This window comes from Hypanus sabinus, chromosome 15 (genome assembly GCF_030144855.1).
Source record: "Hypanus sabinus isolate sHypSab1 chromosome 15, sHypSab1.hap1, whole genome shotgun sequence".
Lineage (NCBI taxonomy): Eukaryota > Metazoa > Chordata > Chondrichthyes > Myliobatiformes > Dasyatidae > Hypanus > Hypanus sabinus.
Genome location: NC_082720.1, coordinates 70,080,205 through 70,094,552, shown reverse-complemented (window position 1 = coordinate 70,094,552; position 14,348 = coordinate 70,080,205). Strand labels below are relative to the sequence as shown.

General features: G+C 42.6%; 1 protein-coding gene across 1 annotated transcript in view; it reads right to left on the bottom strand.

The window, feature by feature from the left end:
• The window catches only part of atox1 (antioxidant 1 copper chaperone), a 28,262-nt gene extending 23,472 nt beyond the window's left edge, over window positions 1-4,790 (bottom strand). Inside the window, exons 1-2 of the mRNA XM_059990505.1 lie at window positions 4,680-4,790; window positions 3,914-3,989 (exon numbers count right to left, since the gene is read on the bottom strand). Of these exons, the coding sequence (XP_059846488.1) occupies window positions 3,914-3,989; window positions 4,680-4,685 (82 nt within the window). The 5' untranslated portion in view covers window positions 4,686-4,790. The remainder of the gene's footprint in view (window positions 1-3,913; window positions 3,990-4,679) is intronic.
• Window positions 4,791-14,348: the final 9,558 nt, after the last annotated feature.

Sequence of the window (14,348 nt, the reverse complement as noted above, 5' to 3'; positions counted from 1 at the left end):
TTCAAAAGGAATAACTTTTGCATTTCATTTCTAAATGCCAACATAATTTGGAAACTGTGGCCATTGCCCAAGACTCTTTAGCCAAGGGGAAATTTTCCCTGCACCTGAGCTATTAAGCCCTTTAAGAATTTAGTGAGGTTTTGATGAGAATACAGGCCCATTCCACTCAAACTTACCTCACAGTGAAAAGTCTGATCAATCTTCCTTGCACTCCCTCTATGGCAAGTACATTCTTTCATAAGAAAGGGCAATACTCCAGATGCAATCTCATCAAGAAATGTACAATGCCGTGAGATTCCCTTTACTCCTCTATTCAAATTTGCTGGTAATGCAGGCAAACATATCGTTTACTCACACAATTGTTTTCTGATTGTGCACGTTGGCCTTTAGCAATCTCTATACAATTACACGTAGGTCTCCTTAATCTTTAATCAGTTTACTTAATCTCTCACCATTTAACAAACAATCTGTTTTTCTCATATGTGCAAAAAAAAGACCATCTTCATATAATCAATCTTTTCTACCACGCCTCACCTTCTCCTACATTAATAATTAATGAATTAAATACTCATCACTCACCTCCCAAGTTTTGCAACATCACACAATCAAACTAAAAGCCAAAGTTGAGAGACTCCTAAATTCCACTCAGAACTTTGACTCTAAAGACTTCTGCATTTCAAGAAGCACTTGTGTACAAGTCACAAACTTTACACTAACTACCTGCACTGCAGCAGTGACAATTGACACTAGTAGAGTTTTCCCCAAACTAAAAACAAACCTCATATTAATTATAGATGAAAACTCATACAGTTCTAGTCAAACTTGGCTCCTTGCGAGGGAAGTTTATATACATAATTGCGTATGTGTCCAAAAATATTGAGATGTTACTTTCAATGCTTCCATAGTTACTGACCCACAAACCTATTCTTTGTAGCTTCATCAAAAACAATACCTCAGTCTGCCAACTGATACTTAATCTTGCTGTCATTCAACAGTTCTGCAATCATGGCAAATAACTGTGGGTTCAAATTCTATTCACAGACCAAAGCACAATTGAGGCTGTTATATCAGCATAAAACTGAGCTAGCACAGCACTACCACAGCTCCTGCATTTGATTTACAATTTTAAAAAGTTCCAGGTTATTCTCTGGTAAAAGCTAAAGATCACAGGCACTATTTTGAAATGCAGCAGGAAAATTATCAGTGGCCTGATCATTATCTAGTACCAACTGTTTGCTTTTTGGTGGGAGCACTCTATACACATTCTGTTATCTTTTTCCCATTCTAACAGCACTCAAACTTTACATTTTACTCAGCTGCAAGGCGCTTTGAGACATGGAGCTGGAAAGACCCTCATAGCTAGTAATGAAGGTGAAATGCAAAAAGAATGCAAAGTGATTTTACTGGGTTAAGCAGGTGGAGAAAGAACAATGAAAATAAAAATTAATTATTCACTTTAATAATGAGTGGAAAAATAAAGTAAAACAAATAATATGACTGGGAAATTTTCTGGTCGACTTAAAGTTACATACTACTATAATAAAATGTCTCGTGTAGCCAGTATGCTTCTAGAGTAAGGAGGAATAAAGCATTGATGAGTTTTGGTGGAGCGGAGTAGCTAGAGCCCCAGGGAAATTTACTGTATTTTAAAATGGTGAAAAGGTCGCAAACAGCAGTGTATTGAGGAACCTTGGTGTTATGGTGCATAAAACAGAAACATACAGGTAGGTATATCAAGCAATTAGAAAGGCAAGTGCTACAATGTTCTATGATGCAGTAGTGCAAAAGAAAGGATGTCTTGCTGACATTGGTAAGTCGACATTTTGATTACTGTGTAGCTTTTGACTGTCTCAAAGGCTCGTACTCTGTCGCTTTGCGCCACGGAAACCAGCATAAGCACTGACCGATGAGCACCTGATGAGCCTATGAGACTCCGGACAGACTTTAACTAACAACGTAAGCCTCTTACACGATCCACAATAGCGCACAAAAATTTAACATACTTATGTTTGTGATTTTCTGCTACTGTAACCATTCACTTCAAGGTTCAATGAGTTGTGCCTTCAGAAATGCTTTTCTGCACACTACAATTGTAATGTCTGGTTATTTGAGTTACTGTTGCCTTCCCATCAGCTTGAACCAATCTGACCATTCTCCTCTAATGTTTCTCTAATATTAACAAGGCATTTTCACCCACAGAACTGCTGCTCTCTGGATGCTTTTTAAGTTTCTCGCACTACTGTCTGCAAATTCTAGAGACTGTTGTGTGTGAAAATTCTAGGAGATTAGCAGTTTCTGAGATACTCAAACCACTCCATCTGGCACCAATAATCACTCCATGACCCAAGTCACTTTGATCACATTTCTTCCCCTATTCTGATTTTTGATCTGAACAACAACTGAACTGCTTGACTATGTTCACATGATTTCATGCATTGAGTTGCTGCCATATGATTGGCTGATTAGACACTCACATTAACAAGGTGTACAGTGTACCTAATAAAGTGGCCACTGAGTGTATCTACAGTATTTCTTGTTTTAAAACAGGGAAGTCACGACTTGCATCAAAATGAAAACAGGAAAATAGTATAGGCTTTGTTCTCAAATGAAGAAAGATTATATATAGTAGAGTAAATGGTGATGATCAGACCTTTCTTCACTAATAGCCTTGACGTTAAAAGCTGTCAGTGCTCGCTGGCCAAGACATTAGGGAGTCAATCAAACAATCAGGACTGTGTGCAAGGAGAATGCAAAACTCACTCAGTCAGCTAATGAAAGAAAGGAAGTTGCTGCAATAAGAAATGTGGGTTATTCAGCACATAGGGGTGATTAATTTATAAGCACTTAAATAACAAAAGCATGGGAAAAGATAAACTTGGAAAATTGTGAAATGACAAGCTCAACAGTGAAGCAGATATCAATAGATCTTTACATATTAAAAGAAAAACAAAAGATAAAGAGTGGTGCAGGAAGAATAAATTATCCGTGATTGTTCTGAATGCCAGAGCAAGCATGAATTTACCCCAGCTTTTTTCTTATGCAGTGAAGCTGAAATTTAGGATTGATATGAAGAAATTTTTCTTAACCTAAGTAATCAACATGTAAAATCGACTCCGGCGTAAATAAATAGGAGTCTTAAGATGGCTACAAGAGTATGCTAGCTGATTACATCACTGTCTGGTATGGGAACATCCAATTCCCAAAGCCTCCAAAACGTGGTGGATACAGTCCAGACCATGACAGGCAAAGCCCTCCCCATCAATTAGCAAGTCTACAAGGAACGATGCCACAAGAAAGCAGCATCCACCATCAAGGGCCCCACCATCCAGGTCTTGCTCATCTCGTTGAGCCACTGGGAAGTATGGGAGCCTTGGGTCCCACACCACCATGTCCAGGAACAGTTCGACCATCAGGCTCCGAATCAGCGTAGATAACTTCACGCAACTCTGGGCTGACTGCACAACCTAGGGACTCACTTTAAAGCACTCTACAGTTCACATTCTCAGTACTATATACACTATTTTTCTGTATTTGCAGTTTGTCTTCTTGGCTATTTGCCAGTCCCTGTGTGAAATTTTTCACTGATTCTATTGTTTTTAACCATTCTACTGTGAATGCCTGCAGGAAATGAATTTCATGGAAGTATATGGTAACTTATACACACTTAGATAATAAATTTACTTTGAACTTTGAGTGGCATATTAATGTTACTGACAAGATGGGCCAACTGGTGTCACTTCTTATTAAGGCTGAATTAGTTCATGATTTTTATAGTTTTCTCTACAAATAAGTTTTGAACAGTAATCTTGATTCAGAGCTTAACATCCAAAGCAAAATATTTGAATATGAACAAGACTAAAGTATAATCTTCTCTGTTTGAATCAGCTTTCAAGAGTCAAAATCTTCAGCTCACCTCCTAGTTTATTCAGCACTCGAGTCACTGCATTAGAGCAGCCTTCACATGTCATATCCACGAAGAATTCGTGCTTCTGCAGAAGATTAAATGAATATTTAATAATCACTTTTTTCAAATTACTCATTGGGTTTCTTTAAAGGGCAATATCTGACTGTTGGGTGGTTAAATTAAATTTTTAAATTATATAAAAGATGAGATCAGAAATCTCCATATACAACACACACAAAATGCCAGAAGAACTCATCAAGCCAGGCAGCATCTATGGAAAAGAACAAACAGTTGACGTTCGGGGCCGAGACCTTTCATCAGGACTGCAAGTTTCTCTCTGTATGCTATTTCAAGCTGAAGACACAAGACCTTAGGTGCCTGAAGAGGGCCACTGCAAAATAATCAAAACAATTCATGCTATATTTCATCTGGTAATCCTGATCAAAGTCCCTGGTGCTCAGACAATGAAAGTGACACCAATCCTAGACTGCCACACGTATGGAAGTTAATGACCACTGACTAAGATTAAGAATGCCAAGTCAACCGACTCTACAACTGGACTCTCCCGAGGAATGCCAGATGCAGTTAAAAACTACTACAACAGAATTACGCCAAGTGTTGTCAGCTGTCCGAGGCAGTAGTTTAGGTGGTGCACTCTGGAAATATCCAGGAGAGTCACAGACGCCGGATCCTCAGCCTACTCCCCGGGCACGACAGGCTCACTTCCACCCAACCCTTCCCACAGACACGACTGGTCGACCGGCGCTTCCCTCACCGACATCCCCGCTCCGCTCCGCCGCTCTCAGCCGCCGGGATCCGCCGCGCAAGTGCGGACGCGGTTCACGTGAGAGGTCAGGAGGCCGCCGCTCCGGACTCCGGCGCCTAGGGGGAGCTAGAGGTTCGTATCGGACGGCAAGCGAAAGGGAGCCGCGTCAGCGTTCGCCATCTTCCTCAATCTCTCCTCGTGGCTCTGGATCTTTTGTCATTGACTCCCTGGAGCCGGGTGCTTCTGTTCCGGAAAATTCCTACAGTCTGGAATGCTCATGGTTCGGCGCCAGAACTGATGCTTCCCCCTCGAAACTCAACGGGATCCTGGTTCCTATTTAAACTTGAAACATAACAGCTGCATTATAAATTTATAGTAACAGACATCCCACCCTGCAAAAACTCATTTCAGGGAAGTAGCACCACCACCACCCTCCCTGTCGACCTCCAAGGGTCTACAGGGCATTTGATTATGAAACAACAATATATTTGATCACATATTGAAACTTTACACACATACTGTATATACATATAGATATAGATATAGATATATATATATATTCCTTGTTGAGTATTTTGTTGGCAGTCTCGATGCTAATAGCCAAATGCTAATGCAAATAGCTTTTCTATTTCTTTTGTAAACTTTCCTTGTACTGTGATGTGGCTTGCTTGGCAGATTTGAGCATTTTGCCAGAAGTCTCAATCTCATAGCAGTCTGTGTCAATGAATTTGTTAATTTTGCAAGACACCAGATTCACAAGTGTTTTGTGAGACTGCTGACTTTGAATTCTGTAGTAATGTGACACACTATGTTGAATGCCCTTTCTACATCACAATTAGAATTTGGCACCACCAAAAGCAGCAGTTCGTCAAATGAAATTGAGAGTTCCTTAGCAGCAGTTTTGGAACAAATGTTGATCAGGTGTCTTGGACAGCCAACGCTGTAAATATGAAGGGCCTGTGCTTTCACTTAACCCACCATGGGCAATAGAAACATCACTGTTGCAAACAGTGCAGTGAGCAACACTCCTCATTATTTTTGACCCCTATTAGGCAGGGATACACTTTAGTGTAGTCTGGGGTGATTACGTTTTATATTTTCCTTTTTGGAACACTTTGCCATGGCACTGCAAGACACTGAACTAAACTGATGGACAATGAAAGGGAGAGAGAGGTTGACTGTAAAGCCCGCCCACAGAGAAAACTGACAGGTCTACTTAGCACAAAGAGAGACCAATCATATTTGCTCTCTACCACCCCCCCCCCCCCCCCCGCTCGCTCTCAAAAAAATCGATTTCCAGGATATTGTATATAATTTGTGGGTATCAGGGAGCCGCTATCAATATGTGGAAGACTCCTGGAACTGAGAGGTGGGTGTCTGTTACAATATACCATGTACAGATCCTCCCAGGTTTATTGCCTGAACCGAGATCTCAAACGGCAAAAACCCTGATGCAGCCAGCAGATCCATCCCACCTTAAAGTTATTGAGAAATATACCTGACATAACCACTATATATACCTGAAATATAATCACTATGTATTAGCTATTTACTATACAATGTAATCATTTCTAGATACTGAATATTACTATGTATTATTTTACTAGACACATTTTGTTATGTGTTGTTTTCACTAGATACTTTGTACTCTGTTAGGGGCATATTATGGCACTTACAGAACACCTGTTTAGCAGCACTATTAGCTGAGATGTATCCCATGTATTACACTCAGCCTTTGTTTAGTACGAGATAACGGTGGCGGACAGGATGCTGCGAGCAGGAATGTAATGTGAGGGAGGTTGTCTGGAAAACATAATCTTGGCCACGAATAAGGTATGCCGATGAAACCGGAATGTAACTGAGATTAGAAATTACTATAAAGAATGCTGTACACCGGAGCTCGGTGGGCTTTCGATGACAAATTCATTGATTGCCTCAGCCTTTGTTTGCAAATAAAGGTTTAAATTTCTTGAAGAATTGTCTGCGTCTCCTGGTCATTTCAAGTAACCACGACAAAGGTAGATAGGGACTGTTGTAATCTGGGAAGAACCTGAAACAGCCTGATTAATGAATTAGTGTTTAATGAATAATAGCCCAAAAAATCCATTGTTTTAGCACCACCAAAGTCCAGAGCATGCCAGATTATCAGTGTTACAGAAATTGCAGAGGGTTGTGAACACAGCCTGGTCCATCATGAAAACCAGTCCTCCCCTCCATTGATTCCATTTCCTTGGGAAAGCCGCCAACAAAATCAAAGATTTCGCCCACCCCAGTCATTCTCGCTTTCCCCTCTCTCCCCCCCCCCCCATTGTGCATTCCATTAGTATGTAGACTTTGCAAGGAGAGAGGTGAACACGTTGGACCTGGTTTACACAAACATCCCCGATGCATACCAAGTGGAGCCCCGCCCCCACCTCGGATACTCAGACCGCATCTCTGTTCTGCTAATCCCAGCATACAGACCGCTCGTCAGACGCTCCAGACCAGTTCAGAAGCAGGTGAAAACCTGGCCAGCAGGAGCCATCTCTGCTCTTCAAGACTGCTTTGATCACACTGACTGGCACACGTTCAGGGAGGCTGCAACCGATGGCGACTCTACCAACTTAGAGGAGTAGACAGCATCAGTGACCAGCTACATCAGCAAGTGCATTGATGATGTTACTCTGTCCAAGACCATCACTATACGTGCCAACCAGAAGCCATGGATGACCGCAGAGGTGCGTGCACTGCTGAGGTCCCGTGACTCCTCCTTCAGAGCAGGCAGCAAGGCAGCTCTAACAACAGCAAAGGCCAAACTTTCCCGAGCCATCAGAGGGGCAAAGCGTGCACATGCCCAGCTAATCCACAGCCACTTCCAGGACAACGGTGTCACGAGGCGCATATGGAAGGGCATCCAGGACATCACCGACTACAAGACAACATCACCTGACTGTGCAGGTGATGCTTCATTCCCAGATGTGCTAAACAACTTCTACACTTATTTTGAGGCGGAAAATGATGTGGCGGCGAGGAAGTTCACCCCTCCTACAAATGACCAGGTGCTGTGTCTCACCATGGCCGATGAGAGAGCCCTGTGCAGGGTCAACCCATGGAAGGCTGCTGGACCAGACAATATTCCTGGTAGAATGCTCAGAGGATGTGCAGACCAACTAACAGATGTTCTCACTGACATCTTCAACATCTCCCTGAACAGCGCCATTGTTCCAATGTGCTTCAAGGCCGCCACCATCGACCCCGTGCCGAAGAAGTCTTCAGTGTCCTGCATCAATAACTACCGTCTCGTTGCACTCACATCCATCATTATGAAGTGTTTCGAGAGGCTCGTCATGAGGCACATCAAGACCCTGATAGTCCCCTCACTGGACCCCCTGCAGTTTGCGTACCGTCCCAACCGCTCAACAGACAACGCTATTGCCATCATCCTCCACCTGGCCCTAACACACCTGGACAAAAAAGACACGTACGTTCGGATGCTGTTCATAGACTTCAGTTCAGCATTCAACACCATCATCCCTCAGAAACTGATTGGAAAGCTGAGCCTACTGGGCCTGAACACATCCCTCTGCAACTGGATCCTAGACTTCCTGACTGGGAGACCTCAGTCAGTCCGGATCAGAAGCAGCATCTCCAACACCATCACACTGAGCACGGGGGCTCCCCAGGGCTGCGTGCTCAGTCCACTGCTGTTCACTCTGCTGACCCATGACTGTGCTGCAACACACAGCTCAAACCACATCATCAAGTTCACCGATGACACGACCGTGGTGGGTCTCATCAGCAAGAATGATGAGTCAGCTTACAGAGAGGAGGTACGGCAGCAAATGGACTGGTGCAGAGCCAACAACCTGTCTCTGAATGTGAACAAAACAAATGAGGTGGTTTACACGAGGAAACCTGCAGATACTGGAAATTCAAACAACACACAAAATGCTGGTGGAACACAGCAGGCCAGGCAGCATCTATAGGGAGAAGCACTGTCGACGTTTCGGGCTGAGACCCTTTGTCAGGAGGTGGTTGTCGACTTCAGGAGGGCACGGAGCGATGAATCCCCGCTGAACATTGACGGATCCTTGGTAGAGATCGTTAAGAGCACCAAATTTCTTGGTGTTCACCTGGCGGAGAATCTCACCTGGTCCCTCAGCACCAGCTTCATAGCAAAGAAAGCCCAGCAACGTCTCTACTTTCTGTGAAGGCTGAGGAAAGTCCATCTCCCACCCCCCCATCCTCATCACATTCTACAGGGGTTGTATTGAGAGCATCCTGAGCAGCTGCATCACTGCCTGGTTCGGAAATTGCACCATCTCGGATTGCAAGACCCTGCAGCAGATAGTGAGGTCAGGTGAGAAGATCATCGGGGTCTCTCTTCCCACCATCACGGACATTTACACTACACGCCGCATTCGCAAAGCAAACAACATTATGAGGGACCCCAGAGACCCCTCATTCAATCTCTTCTCCCTCCTGCCATCTGGGAAAAGGCACCAGACTATGTAAGAGTTTCTTCCCCCAAGCCATCAGACTCCTCAATATCCAGAGTCTGGACTGACATCAACTTACTGCCCTCCACTGTGTCTATTGTCTTGTTCATTATTTATTGTAGTGCCTGCACTGTTTTGTGAACTTTATGCAGTCCTGGGAAGGTCTGTAGTCTAGTGTAGTTTTTTTCTGTTGTTTTTATGTAGTTCAGTGTAGTTTTTGTACTGATTCATGTAGCAACATGGTCCTCTCTTTTTTGCTGTATACTGTACCAGCAGTTATGGTCAAAATAAAATGTGACTTGTACTTGACTTGAGAAGATAACAAAGTCTTGAAAACACATACCACCAGGCTCCAGGACAGCTTCATTCATGGTGTTATAAGACTCAACAAGCAACCGATGTGCAAAAGAAGACAAACTATGCAAATAAAATTAAGCCCATAGGTTGTGGAATCAATTCAGTGTTGAGGTAAATGAAGTTATCCGAGCTAGTTCAGGAGAATGACATTTATATCATAATAGCTCTTCCTGAACCTGGTGGTTGTGGTTTGAAGCTCTTGTACCTCCTTCCTGATGGCAGCAGCAAGAAGAGAGCATGGCCAGGTTAATAGGGGTCCTTGATGATGGATCCTGTCTTCTTTTGGAGGTCCTCCTTGTAAATGTGCTCAATGACGTCAAAAGCTTTTCCTGTTACGGACTAGGCTGCATCCAGTACTTTTTGTGAGCTCAGTGGCCCCATGTTATTTTAAACATAATCCACACAGGAGATGAGTAGGCCTGATATCTTTTCAATGCTTTTTTTCTGCCAACTTGCCTGTTTATAAATCGGTGGATCTCATATACTACTTAGCAACTTTTTAAAATCTGCCTGGATGGTTCTGGGCACGTTGGAGACCACAAGTAGCTGTGCACTTGTGTCGCCTGCAGGGGGCAGCAGAGACTTACTGTTTTACCAATTGACAGTCGCTGATTCTGCACTGGTAGAACTTAGCCGAGTTCCTTCAGAGTACCAGTGACTGTATAGACTTTCAATATGCATAGTCGGATTCTCAGCGTACATTGTGTGAATCATTCTCAACCAGTGCTGTAACTCTGGATGCAAGTGCCCATTACTGCAAGTTCAAGTTTATTCTCATAGGCATACATGTATACAGGATATTTTTCCAGTAGCAGCACAGTCAAAATCGTTGCATAAACTTAAATTAACATAAATTATACATGCCTTAGACAACAAAATAAACAACACAAACAAAATGTTGGAGGAACTCAGCAAGTCAGTCAGCATCTATTAAGGAGAATAAACAGCCAATGTTTCAGTCCGAGATCCTTCATCACTTGCATGGACCTTCCTCATATCCATATACGTGCCCGTCTTGCTGAGTTTCTCCAGCACTTTGTGTGTATTGCTGAAGATTTCCAGCATCTGCTGAATCTTTTGTGTTTGAACTAAAAATTGATACAACATTAATGCAAGCTAAGGGAAAGATTATTCAAGTCAAAATTGCATTCTTCAGGTTTATTCAAGCAACTGATGGCAGTGAATCATCCTAAGGGCAGGTTGTGTTGAAGCAGAGAGTCTACAAAGGATTTGGACAGATTTAAAGAATGAGCAAAGAAGTGGCAGGTGAATATAGCGTAGGGAAGTGTACAGTCATGCACCTTGGTAGAAGGAATAAAGACATGGACTATGTTCTGAATGTGGAGTGAATTCAAAAATCAGAGGTGCAAAGGGACTTGGGAGTCCTCATGCAAGATTCCCAAAAGGTTAACTTGCAGGTTGAGTTACAATAATCAACACTATTGCAATGTTAGCATTCATTTAAAGACAACTGGAATATAAAAGCAAGGATGTAATACTGAGATCTAATATAGCATTGGCCAGGCCGCACTTGGAGTATTGTGAGCAGCTTTGGGCTCTTTATCTGAGAAAAGATATTCTGGCATTGGAAAGGGACCAGAAGAGGTTCATGAGAAAGATCCCAGGAATGAAAGGAGCATTTATTGGCTCTGTGCCTGAACTCCCTTGAGTTTAGAAGTATTGTGGGGAGGGGGGGCGGCGGAATTTCCTTGAAACCTACAGAGTGGATGTGGAAAGGATGTTTTCTATAGTGGAGGACTGTGACCAGAGGGCACAGCCTCAGAATATAAGGTTGTCCTAAGATGTACTAGCAGAATTAGACCATTCAGCCCACTGGGTCTGCTCCACCATTCTATCATGGTTGATTTATTATATCTCTCAATCACATTCTTCTGCCTTCTCCCCGTAACCTTTGACTCCTTAACTAATCAAGAACCTATCAAAGGATGCTTTAAAGTTACTCAATGATGGCCTCCACAGATGTCTGTGGCAATGAATTCCATAGTCTCACCACCTTCTGGCTAAAGAAATTTCTCCTCATCTCTGTTCTAAATGGACACCCCTCTATTCTGAGGCTGTGCGCTTTGATTCTAGACTCATCCACAATAGGAAGTATCCTCTCCACATCCACTCATCTAGGCCTTTCAAGATTCCAATAGGTTTCAGTGAGATCCCACTCATTCAACTAAACACCAGCAAATGCAGGCTCAGAGCCATCAAACACTCCTCACACGTTAACCCCTTAATTCCTGAAATTATTCTTGTGAACCTCCTCTGAACCCACTCCAATGCCAGCACGTCTTTTCTTTGATAAACTGCTCATAATACTCCAAGTGCAGTCTGACTAATGCCTTTTAAAGCCTTAGCATTACATCATTATTCATATTCCAGTCCTTGCTGGAATATATTGAATGCTAATATTGCTTTCCTTACCACTGAATCAACCTGCAAGTTAACCTGCAAGAACTCTGTATCTTCAGAACAGAGATAAAGAGGAACAACCTTAGCCAGAGGGTGGTGAATCTGTAGAAATCATTCCCACAGTCAGCTGTGAAGGTCAAGCTACTGGGAACTTTAAAGTGGAGTGTGACAGGTCCTTGATTATTCAGGGTGTCAAAGGTTACGGGGAGAAAGCTGGACACTGGGGTTGAAAGGGATAATAAATCAGTCATGACGGAATGGCAGGGCAGACGATGAGCTGAATCTGCTCCTATTTATTACGGTCTTAGGTTCCTGTCTTTTTATCATCAACAAATTTACAGACATCCCTTCAATGCCTTTATTCAAATAATGAATACAAAAATAAAACATTGAGATTCCAGCACTGATCCCTGTAACTCAACAGTTATTATATCTTGATATCCATTTATGTTCACCTTTGGTTTCTTGTCAGCGCACCCACATATTTTTCTCCCACCAGCAGCTGTTCCTCAGTTATCAGTAGATAACGGGGAATAGATCACGGCTGCTGGTGTGATAAGAAATTTAGGTGTTGAAGTTGAAAGAAAGGATGGCATTCACGAGATCAGTATGTTTCAAAGTGTTGTGGGCAACTCAGTATTCAGTTGCCCCTCAATTTACCCTCATGATGGAGCACATTTGCTCCTTCTACCGCCACAGGCATGATGTCCCAGTGGCGACCCATGCTAATTCTACTACCCATTCCAATTCCATCATGTCGATCCATGGCCTCTTCTGCTGTTGTGGGAAGGACACACTCAGGTTAAAGGAGCAACACCTCATATCCCATCTGGGTAGTCTCTTACCTGATGACATGTGCATTCCCCTTTCTGGCTCTCCTCTTACCCCTTCCCTTCTTCTCACCTGCCCATTACCTCTCGCTGGTTCCCCACCTTTTCCCTTTCTCCCATAGTCCACACTCTCCTATCAGATTCCTTCTCTTCAATTTCTCTCATCATCCAAGGGTTCTCTATTCTCCTCAGCTTTGTCCTTCACTCTAACAGGAATATGCAGACCTTGAACCCTCACTATCTCACTTTTAAAAAGCCTCCCACTTGTCTGTGGTCCCTTTCCTGAAAACAACCTTCTCCAATCAACCTTTGCAAACTCCTGCCTCATACCATCAAAAGACATCATCCCAATTTAGAACTTGAACCCCTGGACTAGTTCTATCTCCTTCCAGAACTATTTCAATACTAGTAGAACAAAGGACCCTATTACCTCAGTTACTTACCCCAAGAATAGGTAAAGCTATGCCCACTCCCTAGTAGGGCCTCAATCTATTACCAAGGAAACTTTCCTGAACATACAGTACTTAACAAATTCCACTATATCTATACCCTTAATTGTACGTCAATTCCAATCTGTCAGAAAAGCTAAAATCCCCTATTATGCACTCAGAGGCCACTTTATTTGTTACTCCTGTACACCTGCTTATTAATGTAAATATCTAATTAGCCAGTCATGTGGCAGCAAGTGAATGCATAAATGCATGCAGACAAGGCCAAGAGGTTCAGTTGTTGTTCAAACCAAACAGCAGAATGGGGAAGGAATGTGATCTAAGTGACTTTGGCTGTGGAATGATTGTTGGTGCCAGACGGGGTGGTTTGAGTATCTCAGAAACTGCTTGATGTACTGAGATTTTCACTTACAACCGTCTCTAGAGCTTACATCTCTGATTGCACAACGTGTCAAACCTTGAAGTGGATAGGCTATGGCAGCAGCTGACCATGAACACACCTCCTGTACCTAATAAAGTGGCCGTTGAGTGTACCGACAGCCCTGCACTATCTCCCTGCATATTTGTTCTTTTCATTCCCCATGACTATTAGGAGGTCTGTGGTACAATCCCAACAATGTGATCATACATGTTTTAATTTCTCCTAAAGACTCACGGATGATCCTTTAATAATTTAATCTCTAAATGAAGCTGTGACATTCCCTTCTGTCAATCAGCTTTGCACCAGGGAGAAAGCCGGGAGAGTGAGTTTCAAAACAAGCTTATTTTGTTTATATTATTAATCTAAACAAATAGGGCAAAAGCTAAATTGACAGTACCTCCACCCCAAGAAAAATGTTTATCACATCTGAATCCTCTGGAGAACTAGGTGATGACTTGTAAACCAGTTTTATGGTGCTTTCCATCCAGTTCTGGAGCTCTGGAATTTTTCCTATAAATTATGTCAGTTCTCTTCTCCTTTGAGATGTTGCTGTAATGAATAGTTCTAAAATATTAATGCTTTTCTTTTTTAATAGATGATATTTAACCCTCTGTGGCTCAAATTTTCTATTTCTATAACTTTCCACAAAATTAGTAAATTTTGATATAAAAAAATTCAAATAATTACGATGGGTGATTGATAATTTCGTGGCCTTGGGTAGA